The sequence below is a fragment of the Calonectris borealis genome, chromosome 3 (assembly GCF_964195595.1).
Source record: "Calonectris borealis chromosome 3, bCalBor7.hap1.2, whole genome shotgun sequence".
Lineage (NCBI taxonomy): Eukaryota > Metazoa > Chordata > Aves > Procellariiformes > Procellariidae > Calonectris > Calonectris borealis.
The window spans coordinates 35,155,456-35,180,362 of record NC_134314.1 but is presented as its reverse complement, the minus strand read 5'-3'; the positions used below and the strand labels follow the sequence as shown (position 1 = coordinate 35,180,362).

The 24,907-nt window shown below is 40.6% G+C and overlaps 1 protein-coding gene across 1 annotated transcript in view; it reads right to left on the bottom strand.

Annotated features, from left to right (window-relative positions):
• The window catches only part of KCNQ5 (potassium voltage-gated channel subfamily Q member 5), a 300,311-nt gene that overhangs the window by 14,877 nt on the left and 260,527 nt on the right, over window positions 1-24,907 (bottom strand). The window contains exons 7-10 of the mRNA XM_075145320.1: window positions 23,778-23,873; window positions 20,466-20,560; window positions 18,717-18,743; window positions 9,854-10,074 (exon numbers count right to left, since the gene is read on the bottom strand). Of these exons, the coding sequence (XP_075001421.1) occupies window positions 9,854-10,074; window positions 18,717-18,743; window positions 20,466-20,560; window positions 23,778-23,873 (439 nt within the window). The remainder of the gene's footprint in view (window positions 1-9,853; window positions 10,075-18,716; window positions 18,744-20,465; window positions 20,561-23,777; window positions 23,874-24,907) is intronic.

The following is a 24,907-nucleotide window of genomic DNA, read 5'->3' as shown; positions in this document are numbered from 1 at the left end:
CCTATGTCCCTACCTACATTCATGCTGTTATTTAAAATATAGGCTTAGTCATCCAGAAACACTGCAAGTAAACCATTTCAGGGGCTTTTACTACAAGCAAATTTGAAGACAATCAGACACAAATGATTGCAGGACATTTTTTGTAAGTTCCTTTTTCACAAAGACTGTAAATTAAACATGAAAAATATTCTTTGTCAGTCAGAAGTGCCTGGAAATTTCATGGTACCTTTTAAATCTAATAGCAATGCTATCTTAGAACAAACAGCATTGTACTAGGCTGCATCATCAGGGATTGGTATTGCTGCATTGTTGTCTTCTCAGATTTAATATTTGGCCATAATAATTTATTTTGATTACTCTGGCTAGTTCATTACCCTCAAGAATATATTTTCTTTTTTGACTGTTGCTGAACTGGTACATCCATGAGGAACTGTAGCTTTGAAGAGCAGGAGGTTTTATCTTTGACAGGTCAACTTAATATAGAAAGGAAGATGGGTTATAGCCAAGTTAATAATGTCTTCAAGTACACACGAAACAATTAAATGCAACCTTAAAAAATTTTCAGTTTAACACTGTAAAAGTGAAATTTTCATACAAAACTTTGAAATCTCCCCTTCCATGCTATTACTGTAAGTTGTGCCTACAATGATGACGAGTGCTTTTTTCTCGCACTCTTTCACGAGCTTTGCTACTGACTTGGCTTATCTTATAGATAAAATATATATGTCGCTCCACCTATCCTGCCTAACTAACTTTTGGATCCCTGCCCAAAAATGTAATTAGCTAAAATAAACTACCTAATTAGTTTGATAGGTATATACACTACCTAAAACTCTATCTGCTAAGTGTTCCGCGACATTAACTTTCCAGGTGTCATGTCTGATCAGCCTCTCCAGTTACTTCTCCCAGTGTTGCAAACTCCCAGCTCATTTCTAAGTGCCATACTAAAACCAGAGCTTTTTATGCTATTGGTATTTCCAGTGGCTTTCTAAGGTTTGAATTTACTCAGTTATGCTAGTATAAATTAGGAATAATTCTGCTAAGGTCACAAAAGCTACAACCGTGTAAACCCAGTTAAACAGGAGACTCCAACTTGAAAGTTTAAAATAAACATGTTTCTGAATGGTTTTCTCTCTGATACGGTTCCTGGGTCGTTTGCCAAGTACAGTGTCATTAATAAAAAGGCTTCCTTAACACAGTATATCTTTGCAGAACAGTGTGGTGCAATTATACTATTCCATGTTGCTCACATGTGGGTACAAAAACCAGCAAAAACTTTAGACAGACACTGGAAAATTCTTATGAATTTAAGCCAGCTTTAAGAAGACATTCCACTCCTAATAATTCACCTTCTTCTTCTCTTTCTAATATTCCCACTGACATGAATTTCCTTTATTATGGCAGGCGCTCAGTACCACATGTCAGTAAAACTTGTGAAAAGCTATAAACCTTGTTTGATTCATATGGGAAACATTCATGTTTCTTTATAATACTGAGCAGACTTGGGAAAAAGTTTGGGAAATGCATAGTAACAATTTGGAAAAAAAAATTCCAGCTTAAAACTCCCCTGAAATCAAAGTTCATTCACATTCTGATGAATTTTTCCAGTGGAAGCTCATGTTGTGTACAACGCAGTTATGAGGTGAGATGTACTTGTATTGCATCTGTCCCTCTCCAGTTCATCCTCAAGGTCGGGGCCGTGTTGGGGCCAGTTTGGCTGCTTCAGCAGCTCCAGCTGTTAAAATCCCTGCCAGTTCCCAGACGGGACTAAGCTACGGCCTCTGACGAGCCCCGCTCCACACTGCTGCCTGTTCCCAGAGAGAGCCTTCCCCATCATTAACTGGGGCAGGTAGACCCTCCAGTGCCAGCTCATGCCGAGCCCTGCACACATCTACTTCTTCATTCTCCCCATACCCTTCGGCCACATCTCCTGCTCTCCATCGGGGTGGCTGTGCATGGTCCAAGTGGGCTCCACAGGCAACCTGAGGCAGCAGCTGCTCTACATGAATGCGGCCGTTCTGCCAGGCCTTCCTAGGGTTAGCACAGGTCCTTCTTTCTCTCAAGGAGCCTCTACCAACAGCTAAACAGGCCTTTCAAGTCTGTTGCTTGGGCAGCTCATGAATCTGGTCTCGACGATGGCCGAAGTGTCTCCTAATGCGGATTTAGACATACCCCTGCAAGTCTCCCTAAGAAGAGGTGTCAGCCAGTCTCACAATCCAGAAACAATTCCCCTTTTCTAATACCAGCATCTTTACAATTCAGGATGTGTTTTGATCCTAAACGTCAATCTGGAAAGTGTTTATTTCACAACTGATGAGGCATCCGCCATTATCTCATGATCTTTGACATTATTTACTTTGGGCTAAAGTCTTGTCTTTGCCACTTTTTAATCTCTTCCTCTTTCTTCCTTAAGAGCAGTCTTTGATTTAATCACCCAGCAAATCAGCAGTTACCAAGAAATGAAGAGAGCCGTGCACAAGTCATTAAAATCATTTTGGTATTTCCCTGTTTGTCACAGTATTTATGCATTCTTCATGCAAACTCCAGTCATTTATGATCACCCCAAATGAATGGGCTAAAAATTACACTGTTCTGAAACATTATATGTCACCAACAAAAAATTTACGAGTTTGTAGCTGCATTTCATATGGCTCTGTGCAAAAGTTATGCACAAGGCTTGATTTATTATTTCTGTAAATATCATGCATCCTTTCTTAGAAGTGTTTTCTGTTGTTTAATAACATGCTTTGGCATCGGGAAAACTGTGACAATACTCTGATCACCCTCATAGCTCCATGCTTTCAATGTCAGTAACATCCAAAATATTCATGTTTACATGCTTTCCAGAACAGAGGCCAGAAAAAGGAGGCCCAAGGGAGTGAATCAGGTATTTATTTCCTTGATCCCTGAAAAAAAAAAAGAAAAGGCTTTCTTCTAATCATGAAAGAAGGAAGGAAGCAGGACAAGTAAAACTTTCATGATATGCTCTTCACGTTAGATGCTTAATATTTATCTAGAAAATGCCACAACAGTAGTACACAACAGTATTCAAGCGGCAAAATTAAGAAAGAGGGAATAAGGATGACAACATTTGAAAACATTGTTTACAGGCAGCTTTTATGAAATTGTTGCCATTTCCATGCTGGAAAGCAATTTCTCAGGAAAGGAAGGAAACTGGTGGCTCCTGGAAGGAGGAGCACTTCTGCACGGGCTTGAGGGAGCTCCCTTTCCCTTCTGCACGACCTGAGCCTCTACCCTGCAGGCAGTACCTATGCGGAGCGCAGTAGTGCTGTATCCGTAGCCAGTCGCTTTCTCCTTTGCCTTTCTCCTGAAAAAGGCAAAGCTTTCCAGATAGGGAAGACTGTATCATAAAGAATATCCCTGACAACATTTTATATGTGAAAGCATTTCTAAAAAAGCTCAGATTTGGCCAAAACGGAAGATAGGATTGGTGGAAAGTTTTTTTACATATTCTGAGTATAAGTATCTAGTCTCCTTTCTTTGTAAGTACAATTTTTTACGGTCAGAAACCTAATTTATATTGGTTATCATACAATGCAGGCAAGTTCCAAATATCTAAAATTGTAGCTTTCCCTGCTAACAACTCTCAATTATCTTTAGTTATTATTTAACTTCTCAAAAAATTTTCTGCACTGGCAATATTTCATGGAACAGCTCCCACTACTTAATTAAAAAGGAGTCCTTTTTATTTTAAGTGATGATATGGAGAACCAGGAGACTTTCTAAAAACAATTCATTATGCGCACAATAATTGTGCAGTTAAAATGGCTGATCTTACAACAAATAGTGGCACATTAGCCATCAAGTTTAGATGGCCATATGAGAAGAGTAAGAAAGAAAAGTGGTAAGTGACTCTAAGTGTATGATTTCAGTGCATTTTATATACACATCTCTCTGTTATTTTATATACACCACTTACAGGAAGATAAAACTGTAAAAGAAATTGCAGATATATATGATAAGAACTAGAACTGTGGACTAATGAGCTAAATGTCATGCCTAATTGACTGCCTCTCTGCAAGACCTTGTAACACACATCAGTTGATACGATGTCTGATATTCCATAAGGCCTACAAAAGTCCTACACCCTGGGAGATTTCCAGGTCCTGTTGTTTGGAGGAGGTGGTAACTGTGGTCAAAGGGAGAGAGGAGGACTGCAGCTTTAGATTCAGGTAGCCACAGGAGAGTCCTCTATTTTAAAAAGCCATGAAGGATTTGCCCAACAACATTTTATAAAAATGAAAATATTCCTCAAATGTTTCAGATTTGGTGCGAGTGGGTTACATGGTGGTTGGGAAGTTTTATGAGTGTCCTCTCAAAATGACTTCTTAACTCATTTGTTTACTCTTCACCGCAGATGAGGTTATCTGAAATCCATGCAAATCATACTTCTGTGTGGTGGTCTGCTGCTGTCCCTCATGGAGCTGAGCTTGCTAATCATTCACCTGTGACCACCGAGTAAGCGCTCAGTACAGTGAGCAATGGTACACAACGGGTTCCTCAAGATGTATCATAAAGAGAGAGACTAAATTATGGACTCATATGGCCAGGACCTTGGTTGGAATAAACTAAAATAATGCCTCAAAACCAGCCTGTACTTATTTACACAAAATGAAAAAATGACTCAGAGCTTAGATTAGAATGCCAGATTATTTTTATAAGAGCTTCCTAATTAATTACAGTGACAACAGTAATAAATGAGAGCTCTATCATCGAGTTAAACAATCACAAGAAAATAAATCTCCTGTCTAGCACAAATTGATATATTGCTAATAAAATGTCATTTAGTCCCATCATATGGGGTTTATAGAAATTGGGCAGCTTTCTTTTGACATCATGCAGCTTCATTTTGAATTAGCAAATTTAAGCTAACTGAGATGTAAAAGCAACCAAACTAAGGACCTTTGCCACATCAAGTGAACCTTATACAAGGTCAAGATGTTTGTGCTACTGAAAGGAAAACCTGTCATTTTTGCAATACATAAATTACATGTTAGTAACTGAGGACATGGGGGTTGAAATGCACAATTGCATTCTTTCCGTGGTTATTATAATATACTCTACCCTGAGGATTTTGTGCAAGTACTCTGTAGGGAATGAAAGGCTAGAGGTCATGTGAGCTTATAATGTTCAGGGATGGTGCAGAAATCAAATATTTCCTTAGAGAGTTCTTTTTAATCAATCAAATGAAATATGTTTGTAATACCTCCAGTGCTGAACACTTTTGATGTTTTATTCAAAAAGCCACACAATGTCTCTAGGTTACAATAAAGAAACAATAACTCATGCAGAGGCTTAGAAGTATGGGATGTAGAAAACAAGTATAAAGGGCATTTTTGTCCCTCACTGAGAACTGCATGCACAACATAATATCCGTTCATAACTTCAGCTGTGGCTTTGCAAGACTGGAGCACGATTTAGCAGAGAAACTTCTCTTCCTCAGATCAGAGGAAAGGAGAGATTTTGTGAGGTGAGTCTCCGTGGCTGGACCTACACTAAATACAACAAGGCATGGGCACAGCGCCTTAAGCAATGGTGTGAGATTACCCGTTCTATTTAATCGCTTGCACAGACTCTGGTATGGGTTTGGCTGCTGCCAGTGGGTATTCTCATGTGCCGGGGGCCGTTCCGCATGGGCAGTTTGGCTGCGGTTTCCCTGTTTTTGGTGCAGGGACACAGCCGTACTGCATGAGGAGGCCTCAGGGCCAGAGGTGGCTCCTGGCTCGCCTGGTGTACGAGCGTGGCGGTGGCTGCGTGCGGCTCCAAGGTCAGGCAGGACCTTTCCCCATGTGATGTGGCATCCCTTTGGGGGAGGCTCTTGCATGACCCCATACCATTCTTGTAACCTTTTAAGTGTGCGCTTTGCAAAACTTCACTATTTACCATTCTGTGGCGAAGATTTCCCTTTGATCTGCTTGGTCCTGATAATTCCCTTTTAAACTGATAACAGGGATTGGAAATACAGCACCCTGGCACCTTTGTTAGTTTGTGCAGGGTCTCCTCTTCAACAAGAGTTCTGGCAGTTGTGAGCCACATTTCACCAGAGTCTGGACATGTATTTTAAATCAGATCACATAAGTCTGGGTCTTCAATTTCGCTCCCTTGTGCTGCTTTTAAATACTCTAGAGAGTGTCTGCAGCCACGCCACCAAAGCTCTCTCCAGCCATCAAAGCTCTCTCAGGTTTGGATTCCATTTGCAAATGCACATATGTAGCTGAAATAATTGCTGCCGTTGCCAGGCCCGCTTTGGCAATAGCAATAAATGGTTTATAGGCAGTTTCAGAGGACTGTTGCTACCCATAAATAAAGCCATTTGTGCAACAGTTTTGGCAGTTCTAAGGCTGCTATGCCAAAATCCTTTTGGGAGATACCTGTGGCCAGCTTAAGTGGTTTGCTTACTGCCAAGAAACCTCCTTCTGTGATTTTAGTAGGCAGCCAGGGAGCATTAGTAAGCTTTTGTTACTGGGTAGCCTAAGAGCAAGGCTACTACATTTTCAATCATGTTAGCCTCTTCGCTGCCTCCATAAGCTCCTGTCTGGATTAGAAACCTCCCTTTACAGGCCAGTTTCTAACTGCTAATGTTTAGTTTTTCCAGCAGTCTCTTCCTGATCATTTTGGCCCAGATTCCAACCATGTCCTTTATCAAAACTCAGTCAGCCCTGCAAAGTCGCTATGTTGACTATCTGGCTTAGATCATCCTTGTACGCTAATGATTTCTCTTCCTTTCTGAACCCTCTACTTATATATTTGCCTCTTTGCTTTATTTTTACACAGAGTTCAGTCCACCTGACCTTCGCAACGAGGTAGTTCCTCCTCCGTCTGTGCTAATGGAAGAACGTTTACAACGCCAAATCCCGTATGGAACGAAAAATCAAGCAAATATGAGCGTGTTTTCTTTTGGAAGGGGAATTTCATAGCGAGAGTTTATTATTTTTTCATTAGATCACTGATATAAAATTTTGCCACTGGATGGGTACCCAGCACTATGTTGTCTCTGTCCAAAAGGTCTCATTTCTTTTCCCCCCAAACATGCTATGGAGATGTAAGAATCACCAGAAGGACTAGATTTTCAAGAGTATTGTTTTGTGCCCAGGCTTTCATCTAGAAAGTGGTGGCTTCTAGTTTGGCTGGAATATCAGCACACCAAAATAATTAATTCTTTGGCTGGAGAATGCCTCAGGGAGGAAACTGACAACTGAAAAATATTAATAAAATGCTGCAAAACCTATATTTTCATCCAGTGAAAAATGCAAGTTTTTATAAACTAAATATATCATCTCCAGATCCTTTTCAGTGAGCTGTCAAATGCAGAAAGCATATCAAACTCTGAAATTGGTAACACACCAAAAAAAAAAGAAATCAAGGTTGGTAGCACCTGACTTTTCCTGCAACAAACTGGGGAAGGTAGCAGGGAGCTGCCTCTCAGCAGTGAGCACACTGGACATCTCTCTGATGATACCAGTCCTAGAAGTAGCTGGACCAAGTCCCAGAGTGGAAACTTGGCATTTGCCTAAAAGCTGGACACAATGGAAGCTGTTCCTCCTGCCACAGATGAGAAATTGGTCATATCTGTTGGCCCCAGTTCCTAAGAGTGGACTAGTAGCTGGAAACCGCTGACAAGGAAACAGGCTGTGCTTGCCCTGAGGGGCAGGAAGATCTTTAAGGGTTTACGCGCAGCAGTGAACGCTCTGTTGTTGTTATGATCTTTTATCTACAGAAATATGTGCCGTTTATGCCACCTTTTCCATGAAAGGGAGACAATAAGAGGGAACATGATCTTCTCGTGCAGATCATTGCTATTATCAACAATACGTACAGGACAAAATAGAGGATGCACTGAGGAAATGTTTCTGTGACAAATGGGCTGGTGAAAAACTAAACGGATGCTTGAGCGAGGTGCAGGCTGCGGGGCTGGGTCAGAAGTGAGCCGCTGATGCCCCGGGTGTGTGCCCAACAGATGACTGTCTTTTTAGGTCACTTCAAGGTGCAGTGTGAGTTACGGGCATTTAACCTATGAAATCAATTCCGGCATGGTTTTGGGGAGATACTCTCACTATATAAGTGATTACGTAGGAAGCCTAAATTTAGACCGGGTAGCTTCAAATCCACTTTGGTACCTAAAGCATTTCTCACTTCCCATTGTGGAGCAAGTGGCCTTGTCCCAGCTCCACGTCAGCATGAGACCCAGGCCAGCCTCACACAGCCCCTGTGCCGCAGCTGCCACGGGACATGAGCCAGGGCTCGTGCCCCAGAATGGAGCGAGGAGCGGTGAGCAACCTGGATAGCAGCCTGGTGGCTGGTACACCCCAGTAGCTCACTGTAACGCAGCCAAATCAGGATTTGGGCATCTGAGAGGTCTCTGTGGGGGAGGGCTAGCCTGGAACGATCACCTTAGCAAACACTGTTGGTTTGTCTTGTTTGCCCTCCAGGAAATGTTTATTTACCCAGGCTTTTCCTGAAGAGAGTGTTGCGTAGGACGTCCTCAGCTGAGGGATGGGGCATTTCAGTTCAATGGGTATTTTGCAACCTACATGTCTGTGATAATATGTGCTCTTAAAAAGGAAGCAGACACCAAAATCGCACTTCTGTCTAATTAGTTTTGCCACAATTGTTGGATGTAATATGCATGATTGCCATCGTAGAAAGAGTTTAAAGTTATATTTCTTTACTTGGATCAAATGATTTATGTTGTACCTTTCCCATACAGTCAGGGTCACTGCCTCCTGTTGTAGCCGATCAGTTTGTTTCCCTTATTTTCTACCCTGGAGTCCCATAAGAAAGAACAGAACGTTCATAAGTTGGGAAAAATGTGAATGGAGAAACCCAAATCCAAATCCTCTGGGGCAGCGGTACCCCCAGAGCTGTGTGAGTGCACCTTTCCGTGCAGGACCCGTCCCTTACAGGAGTCGGGCTTCTCTGCTGCTCTCGGCTCCCGCCTGCCGGGAGGCTGCTCTCACCGGCTTCGGTGCTCCCTGGTTACGGGGAGTCACTGTCTCGGTTTTGGCAAGCTTTTGCAGATGAAGATCTTTGCCTGAACACTGGCTAGTTTAATGCCAGAGAGGACCTTAGCCGGTGAACGGAGAGCGGACAGGGGCAGCATCCATTCTCGTGGGGAGGCAGCCTGTGGGAAAGGCTATGTTCCTGCCTGCTGCGGGGTCAGCGAGCCATTTTCACAAAGATCCACTTCTTGACACGTTAGAGTCCTTCCTATACCTAAAATACCCTTTAGAAAGCAATACATAAAAGAAATAATGCTGGTTTTGTTTGCTAAAGCCGCCCGCCTTACCGAACCTGATACAACCCTGTACAACTTAAAGCACCCCGTAGGATATCTCTTGGTGGCAGGGGGCTGTGCTCCCAGTGGAGGGAAGAGGGCATCTCCCAGCTCCTCTGCCCGGGGAGGCCAGAGCCGTACAAGCTGTGCTCTCGGCTGGCAAAGGCGCAGCCAGCGCAGCGTTGGCCATGGTGCGTGGCCCACCGGCGAGAGCAGCGGGTTTGGGCAGCAGCTGCGCCCAGCGGTGGGAGAGGGGCCGCCACGGCAGAGCGGCTGCAGCCAAACCCGTGGGATGCATTTAGTCCACCTGCGATTTTCCATAGTGACCCCCATTTCCACCAGTTGCTCCCTATGCACCACTGACACAAGATTTCTTGTTAACAAAAAATCCCGTCGGCATGCTGTTTGAAGCAGGCTATAGCTTTCTAGTATCTCTGCACCGATACAACGATTCTTTCTGCTTGCCAAAAACGGGTCGCATTCACCGTGCAGGTGTGCGAGAGTGTGAGCAGGCTGGCAGCAGCGCGCAGTGGCAAACGAGGCAAGAAAAACTCCTACCGTCGACCACGGGTTTGGGCTGCGAGCTCTTCAGCCGCAGCGAGGGCCTGAAGCGGGTTCGGTCGTTGAAGCTCCAGCTCTTCTGGACTTTGGTTGGGCTGCCCTCGGTGGCAATGTCGGCACTTGGTGACCGGCGATCTCCAACTGAAGACTGCCTGTTCTTTATACTTTGACCTCGTGGGCTGGCCATGCGGACCCGCTCCTTAAAACTTAGCTTTTGACTGTGAAGAAGAGAAGTGTATTTTATTTCACGGTTGCTCCACTCCTTTTTCTTTTTTTCTATCGTATGATATTAGGAAATAATTTCTAAAAATTCTCAATAGCATGAATCTGTTTCGTACACACTTTTATTTTCATTGAATATATTTCATTTGGGAATGAAACTGATTTGATGTAATTTTTTTTGATAGAGGCATTATCAATAGCAATCTATTTTACAGAATAACCTTGTAAAGGAAATTAAAATTAACAGAGAAACAAATTTCACCCAATTGTTATAGATTAATCTCTAAGATTTTTTTTTTTTCATTCCTTGACTTTTAAACAGGTTTATTTTTATCTTAGTCAGCCCAGCTCAGTGCATTTCTGGCCATCTCTTCAGATAAACAAGAACAAAATGTATTCTATTATTACTGCATGCCATGTAGTGTTTGGTTTTTTTTTTAAGCAGGCAAAAATACTGTTAGTATATTCATGCTTTTTCAAAATGTGGCACTTCCAATGTTTCATATGCATTGTTAGTGATCACTCATATCCAGAATTCCTTGTTACAGCATTTGCTTGGACAAGACGAAACCAAAATTAACAAAACATCCAAGAAACAGCGTGATGACCGATTAATGGAAATGTAATGATACGCTGTGTGCTCACTAAAGTCTTGCTGGAGATTAAGCTGGGAGCTGACTACCTGCAGGTGGCATTGGACAGGTGCTTTAGGACAGGTACTAGAGAACCAGCCAAGCTCATGACTGTGACTGCTGGATCAATGATGGCCCCGTGGTCTTACAGTTGGCCAATTGTAAGCTGATTTTTTTCCCTCCTGTGCTTCTAACCCTCCCCTCCAGTCAGCTAAACGTGGGATATGTAGATTTTTTACTTCCCAGTGCTTAAATTACCTTTGCTCATGTCCAAACGTACCTGATGAACATCCTGTGGTCATCCTGACTATCTGCCTATGCTTTTTCATTATTTAACATTTTTGCTTTTGTTTGTCTCTTCCTGTAGCAGAAGGCACAAAGGGGAAACAGAAAGGAAGTCTGATACCAAGGTTTGGAAGCCTTGTTTTATCTACAAGGTTAAGTTCAATCGCCTGTACAACAGAATGGTCATCTTGATCAGTGGTCCTGTTCTTGCAAGGAGAGACATGATGGGAGCAATGCAGTAGCTGCTCGTGGTATGATGTTACTGGGTCTTGCAGTCTTACTGCCCCGGCATAGGCTTTGGGGGTGCTTTTAAAACACCTATAGCAAAGATTGTCTACCTGCAAATTATAATTGTACTTGAAGTTAAGAGACTTTCTAGTACTCCCAAAGTCTTTGCTTTTAATTTCAGCATGCCCATAAGATGTTTTCAACAGAAATGGATTCTGCAACTAATTAACTAATGCTAACATGGACTACGTGGTTCTTAGATGTTTAACCTACTGCACTCTGAAAATACAGTGTTAATATGTAATTACGTGAAATGGAATGTAGTTATAAACTTCTGTGGCTGTGAAATGTTGAGATCATCAGATGTCTTTGTCCATGCATAGCATAGCATAGCATAGCATTTCATTCCAAATACAAACATCACTGAGAGCAGAAAGGATGCAGCTTGTAGCAGGCAAAGCACATGCTGGGAAGCTTATAATGTGATAATTTTCAAGAATGCTAAAAAATGAGCACATCAATAGAAAGATTATTAGATAAATGTATTTCTATATGGCATGTTGAATCACTTGAAAGAATACCTTTACTATAATTTCTGAATGTAATCCCCTTCTTCCCTTGCCCAAAGTAAGCAATTGTTAAAATAAACACATGATGGTGCTGGAAATGTTAACTATTTCCGTTGCAAATTGTTACCCACACCTGCAGTACTGTGTGCTGTTGCATAGGCAATACAAAAGACCCACAGAACCTACTATTTGAAAGAAAAGTGAATTCTAAAATTTAGTTTTCAATAAAAATCACATTTCAAGACTGAGTTACATTTCAGGTCAGGAATCTTTTGCATTGTACAATTTAATGAAAATATAAGCTGTAAAATATTTATTAACCACATTACTGTATTGTCATAGTATACAGCATGAGCAACAGAATCAAAATGGACTTCTTATTAAAGATATTATTCCTAGGCATGTGTCCCCTGTGCTTTTTTTAACTCCTCTTATGGCTCCAATTGTATTTGCTATTGAAGCATGAAATCAAATTATATTTTTGTTGACAAATCTTAGAATAAAAAAGTTTCTGGACAGCTCTCTTCCTGTTGCACTAATTAAAATGAAAGGAAAATTGATAAAACAGCCATAAAAATGATCAGTATGGACCATATTTTTTATAATCCCATTGACTCCAAAACAAAAATTAAAATAAAAAAATGAAAAAAGCACACATGTTGTTCTGTCAATTAATTTGTGCTAATGAAAGCAATGGCTGTCTTTAAATTATTTGTACACATGGTTATTTCATTTATAAAAGCTGAATGGTACACAATAGCTAACCTGAATATCTTTAGTTCTCCAAATCAAAGCAATGAGGCAATGGTGAAAGGAACAGTAGACACTTCATCTGTACTAGAGACATTTTTCAAAAGTGCAACACTGAGAATGAAAATATTAATTTAAAATGCAGACTTAAAAAAAAAAAAAATCTGCTTTGTAGCAATGGCAATGTAATGGCATGCCAAGGGTCCATGCGGAGGATGGTGCGTCGTGAAGAGAAATGGAGCCCCTGAAGGAAGCGTGGTTTGGAAACTCTATTTTGCATCTTCAGAGTTTCTCCAAAGACAAAGTTATAGCAGTTCTTTGCTTCTTGGATCCCTGTTCCTATTTTGAGACTGGTGGGAAATGTTCCTGAAGTCGCTGGGTCCTACTCAGCGTAGGCATAAATTGTATGACTTGCAACAGTGGAGAATTCACGCTTGAGAGAAGAAAGCTGCTGTCCTTGGGAGCACCCTGCCATGGGGCTCTTTTAGATATGATAAATAACAGATCATGAAGGAATAACTGAATCAGAGCATTTTGGGGGCATCCTGACTAGGCTTTTTCCCACAGTGAAAGTCCCTTTCCTTATAGGTTATATAGTTCCTGGCTCTTGGTTCTCTCTTGCAATAGTGGTGGAGAAAGTATTAGAGATACAAAGTGGAGATAATCTTATGCCCTTCCAAGCATCCTTGGGCATTCTGCATTTGAATCAGTGGCCACTGAAGCCTTTAGGCCCTTTACTCTGATTTAATGATGTAAATGACTGTCCAGTGCCGTGCTAAAAATCCTTTACCACTTGCAGAACTTAGCCTATTATATTTTTCTTTCTCCCCCTTTCTCCTCTCTTTTTACATGATATCCAAAAGAAATCCCTTGAATTAATGTAACCCTGTTAATGGCCATTGGAAATTCACATATCCCTGTAAGTACTCCCAAACTTTAAGTCGAATGTTGGTCCAAACGGCAAAAACCATGAGAAAGAATCAGGAAAATGAAAATGCACAAGTTCCTGAATCAGACCTAAATGACAAGGATCTGAGAGAACCAGAGCTGTCTCCAGTCATCTCTGTATTCCTTTAGATGTGTGTCTGTCCATCATTTCTTGTACCTTACGTGATTGTTAGTTTATCCCAGTGGGTTTATATACATATTTGCTTCCTATTACAATCTTCCCTGGCAATGGTGATCTCTTTGGACCTATTCTTGCAGGTCGCAGGTTGTGGAATGTGTTCATATCGATAACACTGAAGCTTTGAAGCATCTTTTAGTGGAGATCAATTACAACTGGCACCTGCGGGAAAAAAGCAAGTGACTTTTCTCTATTTGTTTGCCTTCTGGAAGGTCAGTTGTAGGATCTTTCTGCTGATTCTTCCCATCAGTACATGCATGAGCCATTCACTTCCCTGGGATAGCAAAGGACTTTCTAGTTCTTGTTTCTTCTTCTTAAAATTCTGTCTTTTCCATCTTTGATTCATAGGTGTTTATAGAAGAAATAGGGGTTTACAGACACTAGAGGTCACTGTAGCTTCACTGCAGGGGGAATGAACACATCTGCTGGACCAAATGACTAGACTTGAAAAGATTTTGGTTTAATTGATAAATGCCTACAAACCTTTGCTTTTTCTCCCGTATTCACAGCTCTGTGTGTCTTCCATGGACCATCTTACTATATTTTTTGGTTAACTGAGCATCTCTTTGCATCCCAGTCCTGCTCCCCTATTTCCCTGCCTACTTTCCTGCATTTCTGGTCAAGTTTATCTTCTGCCCTCCTTCAGCCTCAGACCTGCAGCACTACTGCTTGCTACTAGTCACAATTTACAATTTCTTTCTCAGCTTTTCATACTGAGCCGGCTGGTGGAAGCAGGAATAGGAAAAAATTGAAATAAATCAGAAGTAACTGGAGCGCCTGAGGGTGAGGGGGAATGCTTTGGATCTCGAGCCGAGACACAAGCTAAAACTGACAAAAATTATCACCCATGACAAACAACAGCAAGCAAATGTACGTGCCAATTTTCAGCAGTTAACTTCCAATAGATACAGATGTTGATTCTTACCAAGCCTACGGCTGACTTTACTGAAATTAAGCTAAGCTGAACAAATGCAAATGCAACGGATAGTACAGCGAGGCCTGAAGTTCAAACATTCAAGACTTCTCCACCAGTCTCATTCTAGGAGCATGAACCCAAGAAATGTAGTGTTATATCTCATACCTTCAATGAGTAATAACAAGAATTTCAGGGACATAATGTCTTAAAGTTCAATTGTCAAACAGAAAAAAATAAATGAAGTTCAGGGGTTTTGTGTATTTTTTCCTTTTTCAAAACAGTTTCCGGATGAAGAGAAACTTTTTTAAATCTCCATTTTCTATCACCAGTTTGTACTTCTATTGTCTTTTAAATTATTTTTAAAAAGTAAGACAAAACATGTAATAAGCTTTAGTTATAAATCAAGGGTTTCCTCCCATAAGATCCATCCATCTAGGAATTACCATTTTTGGTAAAAGACACAATTTCCACAGAATTCAGCTGAAGCAGATGGTTGATTTTACATGCATTCCTCTACCTTCCAGTGCAGGGCGCAGGCACAGCTTCCACGGGCTGTGTCCAAGGGGATTCTTCTCAACAACAATTGCATATTTTGTCTGTTGGTATTGCCTAGCGTGTTATAGCTTAATATTCCCCACTAATTATTAGATGGAGAACTCAGCTGCCGTGGTTATAAAAATCCTCTTGGACTTGGGGAAATGTCTTTACCCAAATATTCAACCCCAGTTTTAGATCTCTGCAGGGTAATGCATTCCAAAAGTTCAAGTCTCAGGCAGAGAAGGGGAACCGGGCTTCGGCAAACTGCGGCGTGCTGCACACTGCATTTGTCTGACCAGATGAGATTCAAAGAACTGGTATTATTGCCATTGTCTTAATGTCATTGCAGGCAACAAGCAACGAGGGGAACCACAAGCACTTAAAAAAAAATCAAGAAACCTCCTTTGGAGAAGTAAGGAACTTCAAAGCACTGAGGAGGGGAAGTAAATGAATCATGCACCTGATGTTAGTTGGCATTCTCAAACATCATGTGAATAGGCAGGATGCTGAATACCTATGTTTCCGAGGGGTGTACATCCTGAAGAGCTTCTGTTTATTACTACAAAGCTTACTAGGAGTGAGGGGAGATAGAGGACCGAGTTACTAAGCATTCCACTGCTAGGTAAGGGGTTAGGCTTTCCACCTCAAGTTAGATTCTGCATCACTGGCAATTTCTTTTTCATATGGTGCATGCAGAGAGTTTACCTTAAATCTATTTTTAGAAACAGATCTGATATAGGAGAGAATGCCAAAGTACCATTTACTTGTTTCCCTCAGAGCAGGGATGAGTTTTTCCCCCAAGCTCCTATACTGGCAAAACTCCTCCTTATTGCATCAGAGAGAGTTGTCTGAATAGGGAATTCATATTCAGGCTCACCAGTTACAATACAAGATGGGTAACATTCACTCTTTGCAGACACCCAATGCATGTCCTACACCCAGGTTAAGACTGCTTATACTCTCAGGATGTTGTAAGGTTCATCAGTCTTGATCTAGTTTCCTGCACAGGAAGAATTTCAGCCACATTGTATAATTGAAGAGAAATAAATATTATTTGTGTTCAGTGTGTGCATTTGTAGATATGGAGAATTTAACATACAGGCTTTTTAAATGACCTGCAGAACTCTAGAACTGATTTATAGAAGTATCTCATTTACAGCGTGGATACACTAGAGAGGTTGTCTACCATTACTTTTCATAAATGATTAATTAGAATACTTGTGTATAATATTCTCAGAAATACAACATACATATTTTTCTTAAAATCAGTATGAAGCTACAGCCTCATAAGCACAGCTCTCAACTCAAATGCACAGCAACATTTAGTTACCTAATGAAAGACTGTAGGTCTATACATGACAAAACGCAAGAATTCATTTCTGTAAATATAAAAGTCATTTTGGTAGGAAAGAAAATAATTAACTTTTACCTAAAGTAATGAAAGTTTTTCTCCACTGTTATTAGAATGGAGAGTACAGAGCATATTCAGAAAGCAATTCAATGCACTACTTGTGCAAACACATCTTCATTTAAGGAGTGAAACAAGAAGCAGCTTACTTAGTTCACACAGCATCCCATGCAAGTCACTCAGCATTGCAGTAAGAAAGAAGTTAAATACTCGAGGACAGTTATCTCGAAGTACTTTGCAGCAGTTTGCATTTACACTTTTACCACAAAAGACCACATACACATGTATTTTAAGTGATACAAACATACAGCAATATATCAGCATAAGAATGATAACAGCCACCGACAAAACACACTTTTTTTAAAAGGCACTGAGTGGTCTGTAGGCTTTTTACTATAGACCAGGATCTCAGGAGTTGACTAGTTCATTTTTATACTTACACTAATTTGCAGCAGTGCACATATTAGTTAAGAGTTTCAGAAGGGACAAACATCTTCCATTCAGTGAAAATAAAGTGAAAAAATCATTGACTACTTTTAAAACCACAAGAGTTATCACTAACATGGAGCATGTAATATAATTTTGACAGCTGGGTATCTTTTTTGCATCTAGCTTCTACTTACTGTAAGTAGATTTGTCTCTTTAAGTGCTGGCAGGTACAACTGGGAATAACCTCTCCCCTCTGCACAAATCACTGTTTTGGAGGTACGTACTCATTTACTGCCAACTTCAGTCTCACCTTTAAAAAAGCTGAAGTCAATTTTAAATATTGCTGTTGAAGGAGTAGGAAATAGGGCTGGCGAGTGCAAAAAGTTTTGATCTCTAATAATTTAGTGAGATCAATACGTTGCTAGCATGCCTATGGAGGTAACGCATATGAAAAGTCACAGAACTGACAGAGCAGGTGCTCTTGAGGGACATCTCAGAGCAAATCCAGTCCCCTCGAGTTCCAGTGACACTAACAGCCGGGGAAAAGGATGGAGCCAGGCGCCAGAGGAGCAGTCTGGAAAGTGGAGAGGGACACGGGTAATCCCTGTGAAGATGCTGCACCCCTGTTTGTGTGTGAGGTGCTGCAGTGCTCAGACTCCTCACAGGAGACTGAATAACCCAGAAGAGTTTGTGAACCACAGTACAACTCGAGGACGGATGTGTTTCAGGGGTTGATGTGTCACCGACACTTTTTTCTTAGCTTTTCATCGTTTTCTGCTCGGAGGTAAACTCCACTATTCTCAGATCGTGCTGATACCGCAATGCTGGCTGCCGAACGCCTGCTGACTCCCATCCCTAACGAGTTTCGGAGGTAGTGTAATTTCTCTTGTAGCCACCGAATCCTTTCCTGTCCCTAAGGATTTGCGCTATAAGTACGGCAAAGAGCAGCATTTCCTCTTACTGCCTTAGGACGTGCATCTCCAGGGCTTTATTTACCCAGCGAGGGTAGCCCTGCCAAGGCCTGCCTCTGGGTGCTGGGGGCAGCTGGTCCTCAGCCGGCACCCAGGCTGGGTGCAAAGCCCACCCGCCCTCCCGGCCGGCGGCACTGGGGCTTTTTTAAGGAGAGATGCCAGGCTGCCTCCTCCGCCCCTGGTGCTTTCCCCCCACCTGCCGTGTCCCAAAACGCTCCTTCGGAGGGGATGGCAGGAAAAGGTTAGGAAACGTGGAGACCTGGGACTGAGGAAGCCTTGAGGATGTTCCTGCAGGGCAGCACAGACCCTTGCTGAGGTGACATCCAACCAGCCCCATCGGGGGGTCCTTCCCCTGTGACAGAGGGCTGGAGGGCTTGTTCACAAAGCCAAATTCAACTCTATGCCTGTAACTTCCACTGCGATTCCTGGAAACCGCGAGGATTGATTTTTTGGCAGAAGCCAGGGGCCGCGTCCTTGCCCAGGAGCGGGGTCTGGGGAGGCTGCTCCACTGGCTGCTCTGACACTGTTCAAACCGAGCTCCCCCTCAAAGATAAAACATGTGGCTAGAAAAGTAAAAAATTGCCTGGTTTTTCCATACAAAAACTGGGACAAAGAAGCAAATTTCAGCAGCATTAGTCTATTGATATGAGTTTAAAAAAAAGCAATTTGTGATTATTATCAGTTAACAGTTACAGTTCTTTGAACCTACTGTACAGAACCTGAGACATCTAAAAGCCATTAAGAAGCAGCGATTTCACAGATAAAGGAGACAAAATAAAGTACAAACCTGCTAGAAGCTTCCCCTTGTTCTTTTCTTCAGGTCAGGGAGTGGGAGGGAAAAACATACTTGTTATGCAGATAGTAATCACATTACTTAGTTACAGATGATGTTAGATATACGATAAACGTAAATGGATGTGTTAATTAGTGTACAACACACACGTTACATTGCAACCACAGAAACATTCAAGCAAGACTCATAACTACAATGCTTCTGAAAAAGAAACTTTTCAGTTGTTTTAACACATGCATAACATGCTTAGTACATACCACTGCAGACTGAGTTGGCAAAGCACTTAGGCAAAATGCATTGCTGACACATATATAACAGAAAGCTGTAGGCTCTTATTAGATAAAGTTATCTCTGGTAAATAAAAAGGTTTAATTTTAGGATAGCACAGCAATAGGCTTATTTAAAATAATAAGTAGATGCACTTTTGAGGGACAGTCATATTTTAGAATATTTTAGGTGGGATACAGCTTCATTATTTATGTAATTTTATATCCATCCATTTATACCAATGTTGCCTTCAACCTCATTGTATATGTCAAAAATCAATATTCCATGTAGCTTTTAATCTAAAAGCTACTTTTAGTTTGAGGCATTTTGGAATTACAGTTATGGTATTGGATTACTTATGGCTCTGTTCTTGTCAACTCTTTGAAATTCAAAGATCAGCTTTGGGTACCCAGCCAAACCTCTTTTTGGCTGAGCTTTTTGGCACATGATTACCTTTTTACTGTCATGTGGATGTTCATCACCCAGCTTTGAGAGAAACCACTAATTCTCTTGCACTGTCTGCAATAACAACAGTCAGGATGCTTATCAGAGCTTTCCCATAAGGCTCTTAGCGCTCTCCTTTTTGATCTTTATCGAGTATCCTTTACTTCCTGATTTGTGCCCCATATTGAATCAGTCAGCTTACTATCTTCTGGCAAATCTTTTACTGAATTATTGAAGAGTCTTGGGCTGCCAGTGCTCTGTGCATTCTCACCCAAACGAGGACATAAAATATTTCCTGTCTGCCAAACTGTGACATCAGGTCTTTTTAGTCGTCTTCCACTGACTGCATGTATAACTGAGGATATAATTTGCCCTAAGGAAATACTGAATATACCAGAAGTTACAACGAAATTTGAGTGGTCAAGCACTGGAACAGGCTGCCCAGGGCAGTGGTGGAGTCACCATCCCTGGAAGTATTTAAAAGACGTGTAGATGAGGCGCTTAGGGACATGGTGTAGTGGGCATGGTGGTGTTGGGTTGACGGTTGGACACGATGATCTTAGAGGTCTTTTCCAACCTTAATGATTCTGTGATTCTATGAAAAGGAGCAGATTCCCCAGTGCATTCACCTGCAGAATACCACAAGGCTCTCTTCCCTCACAAAGGTAGATCTGTAGCTATAGCCTTATACAGAGGCACAGGCATAAAAATACCATTAAATCAAGGAACAAGCTCTGCGTTAAACTTAGTATTTTCCTCCCTAGAGATAATTTGGAACTGAGTGAAACATTAACCTTCATATATGAGTGGGGTTTTGGGAAAAAGTTTCTAATGCCTGTGCTCAGATAGATGGCAATGATTTGTATTTGTCCCACTGTCCTAGACTCCTAGATAATATTGATATGCTTTGTTAGTTGAAATTTTTAATGAGAGGACTTAAGAAGACAAAACAAGACGAAACAGACAAATAGTAATTCTCTATAAGCTTGAACAGACATCGAGAACAGCACCAGCTGCCATATTTGTACCTACTTTGTAGGGCTGCAGGTATGCAAGGCCTTCAAATGAGGCTTCCAGGTAGCAATGGAAACCGATTTCTCATCAGCCGCATAACTACGCCATACACACTACGTGCAGGATATATGGTAAAAAAGAAAAAACAAGGCAAAAGGGAGCAGGGAATGAAACAAAAAATTGAAAAGCAGATTAGTAACCAATACAAGTCATGGCTTTCTTTTATCATTCATAGCACTGATACATGCCTGAGGGGAGGAAGAATACTTTCATAATATCGCCAGGTGGCTGTCAGGTTTGTTCGGCTGGCGTCGGTAGAATAAAACCGCCAAGAAGCCTGGTGTGGGGAAACAATAGAAAAGCACAAAGGAACCAAGAACATGAAGTGACAATGCCACCGGACTGATTACGGACAGAGGGGATTTTGCTCAGATTGGGATGTGCTTTATTAGGTTGATTAAGGAAATACCAGTAAAAACCTACCAAAACTTTTGTGAATCACAATGCACTTTACATGGTGAAGTAAGAGTTACTGGCTTCGTGGAAGCACCACAAGATATTCAACACATAAAGGTGCTCGAAAAAGCATCCCAGTGATTTATTTGTGACAAGTCCATAGGGGACACCCACACAAAATTGCAGTCTGAAGTAAAGAAAGTGTCATAATACATTTTGTAAATGATAATGAAAACCAGACAAAAAGCGTTTAGAAGAAAAGTGATGTATTCTTTGTGGCTTGAAACACTGCTAAATGTTTAAAAACACAAAATAAATCATTTCAAAGGTGAGTGACCAAAGCGTAGCATTGCAAATGTATTCACCGTTTAGATTTATAACTGCATGTAGGTAGTAAGACAGATCCTCAGTTCTACAAACTGGAACAGCTTCCCTGATGTCAGCATAACTGTATTAATTTGTACTAGCTGAGTATCTACGCTTTCTGTATATTGTCAACCATTAAATGTCATCCAGGTATTCTTGTACGGAGTCTAATACCCTATGTTTTCCTACTGCATATCTCCCAGAAATACATCTACATCATCTACAGAGGGAAAACCTGTCACTTATTTTCTAAATTGTTCCACTGGCTGATCATTCTCATTGTCAAAAATTTCTGTGTTATTTTTAATTTGTTATGTTTCTGACTGCTACATTAAATAGTCCTGTAGGTACCAGTACTTCCTCTCTGGACTTTTCTTTTCAAATAATATTCACACTGAAATTTTCTTATAAGTTAAGCATATTGAGAAAAGTATGTCCCTATGAAACATTCCAGTTTTCTACAGTGGTACCTTAGCTGTCTTTAAGTCAGGTAAAGGCTCTAGAAGACAGTATATCTATGGCAACAAAGGAGTTAACACAGACTAATTCTACAGAGTAACTGATTGGGAAATAGACATTATCCTGATAAGCTAGAGCACACTGATTTCCATGGTAGTTCATTATCAATATCCACAACAGAGAATTTAAAAAAGCCCACGCACTGTTATAGTAGACAATGATATGAAGCTCAGACACGTCCTGCATTTATGAGTATGAAATTTTCTCCAGTCCTGGACTAATTTTTTCCAATGTTTTCTTTGCTTTCTCCAGTTTTCCAGTCTCATTTACAAACTGTAGATGCTGAGTTGATGTGTAGCATGTTAGTACCAGCATCGCCACATACAGAGATAATATCAGCCTTCTCCTACTTGTTACCTTCCTGGTTCTGTACCTAAGGACTGTAATAAACCAGCTGGAGTAACATACTGGGAACTTGTATGAAGCTCTTGGCCCTTCTTCCTCACTCCTTCTCCTCTGTGTTTCTCATCCTTGGTCAAATCCCATCCAGAGTCACTAATATTAGGATAGAGTCCTCTTGTAATAGTCTGAATTCATTGTTTCTAGGTCAAATTTTGTATTTGGTATATGAAGCCATTTAGATAAAGTCACCCAGATCATCCTCGGGTTCATTCCTATGTGCCTGCCCTCTTCTTTACCATTCTGCCAGGCCTTGTGCCATTGGCAAATATCTCCATCAGCAACTTTATATTAATTTCCAGATCAGTGAAAATGCTGAACACGAAAATGAACACATAAATGCTGAACAACCTTCATCATTGGAATCCCACCATAAATGTCTTCCTTTCATAATGTTTTTGTCCATTGACAGTCACTTTCTGAAATCAGTCAGCTAGCTACTCTTAATCTATTTAGCATGCTGTCTTACTAATATTTTGGTTGGACCGTCATACAATAATAAGAAGAGCTACATCCAAAACCTAAATCTATTGTGTGTTTCCTCTGGCAACCAAACTTGGAAGAAGTAGATTAGAATATATGTGTTAGAAAATATCCCAGACACTCGTTCTACAGTACAATAGATACAAAAGGAGTGGATTTATATTTATTAATTATTCTAATAAATATTACATCTCAAACATTTAGTATTTAATAATCATTGAACAGTAATAATGGAAAGCATTTATTAAATTTAAAAATGCTTCAAAGACAGCCTGGCATCTATCCTGAACTTATCATGGAACTCTAGTATATTCATGCTCAGCTCCTTTATTTGGATTTATTATTTCAGAATTAAAAAAAACGCATGAGTGGCACACATAAAACACTTGGGATCCCAAGAAAATAAATTAGGATGCTAGAAGATTATTTCCCCCCCCTTTTTTTTTTTCAGTGCATCAAGTAGAGCAAAGCTTGGTGCAAAATCATTCTTTAGAGGATTTTCTCGTTTTTAACTAGGACTCTAAGTTAAGGGAAAAACCCATGCAAAACAGCTGTTTAACAAATATCATGTCACTTTTGCTTACAAAAATCTTTCTAGATTGTTGATCTGCACCATCATGTCAATAGTGGAGCTGAAACCACTTCAGACAATTTCAGACATTTTGGAATTGCTAGCGCCTACATTTCCAGTTTTTGAATTGACTAATAGTGAAAGCAATTCTCCGGGCAGGACACTTTTCATTTTCACCAAGTATATCACTCATTGGAGCACTCCAAACCCTTGTAGTAGATGAAAAGTAGCTTAATACAGGCAAGAGTGCTGTGCTGTCAGTTGGGTTTTCTAGGGATCAATTCTGTTTTTCCAAGTAATTCGCTAACTGTAGGCATGCAGTTGACATCCTTGACTTAGTTTCAAAAACGATGCATAGAAATGCTATATACACAATTATGGCAACACGCGGCAATCACTGAACAAACTTATCTCATGAAACTAGCCAATCTGTTAAACATTATTTCCACAAAACTTTCCAAATTGAAATAATAAAACTTGCTCCAATATGTACTTTAAATTACCTACTGTTATCTTTTCACTGATTTCATATTTACCTGAATTAGACTGGCAGCTGGATTCCTTCTTTTCTCAAAGTGTTTCTGACGATGCTGTTCTTGCACTTTTAACGCAAATCCTGAGCCAAGGATGCCCTGAAATACAATACGCCATTTGTCATTATGTAGGTAGTTTTTTCAGTAAATATACACAAACAACTACAAAGGTTTTGTGAAGATATTACACCATATGATTGTTTCAGATAACACATTTATAATACTATATGACACTATAAGGCTTAACAACAGTGCCCGTTCGTGATGAGGCAGGAGACCCCTTACTTAAGAGATAACACCTGTGGTGCTACCAATGACCACTCATCGCAACCATTGCTTGGGTTTGTGCTACACTATGTTCCTGCAACTCTAAGGGCCACAGATATATATCTATATATAAAATATCAGGCAGGAAGATTCAGAGGAATTTAAGCCAGGAATGATGAAATGACCAGCTGCCAGATATGGCAGATATATATGGACTTCAAAGTCTGTATCTGCAGTGCTTATCGTAACTTTTGATTTTAGAAAAGTTAGAAATGCCTTGCTTAACAGATTAAGACCATTTCTTCTCACTCTTTCCCATCTAAATAGTCCCCATTGTTCATAAGCTATGAAATAAGCTGATGACGAAATGCCTCCCCTTTTGGCTTTTTTACCTTCAAATAAATAAGAAAATTTGACTCCTGCTGAACAGACCCAAAGACTGAGAATGTTGGCTTGCAAGGAGTGTAATATTTCTGCTGGATGTGTCTGCATTATAAGGAAGAATATTTCCACTTGATTCTTAGTCAGGATAAAATAATATTAGAAATGCACAAGATTCACACATACATCTTGTTTTACAGACAGATTCAACACAAAACTGTTTGTGAGGAAAATGAGTACCTGTACGTAGACACGACATGAGGAACAAAACTTCTGGCATCTCTAACATGTAAGGTTATTCATCTTTTACATGTTCATTGTAGCCCTGCTAACACTAGCTTTCTTGTAGTGGTGACTAGGTAACAAAGAGAATTAATTACCATAGCTGCCATTAGATGTCAAAGATTCCCAAACAGGTAATGTATTATAATTATAATTATAATGCATTATAATATGCCAGAGATACTGAAATACTCTCTGTACTT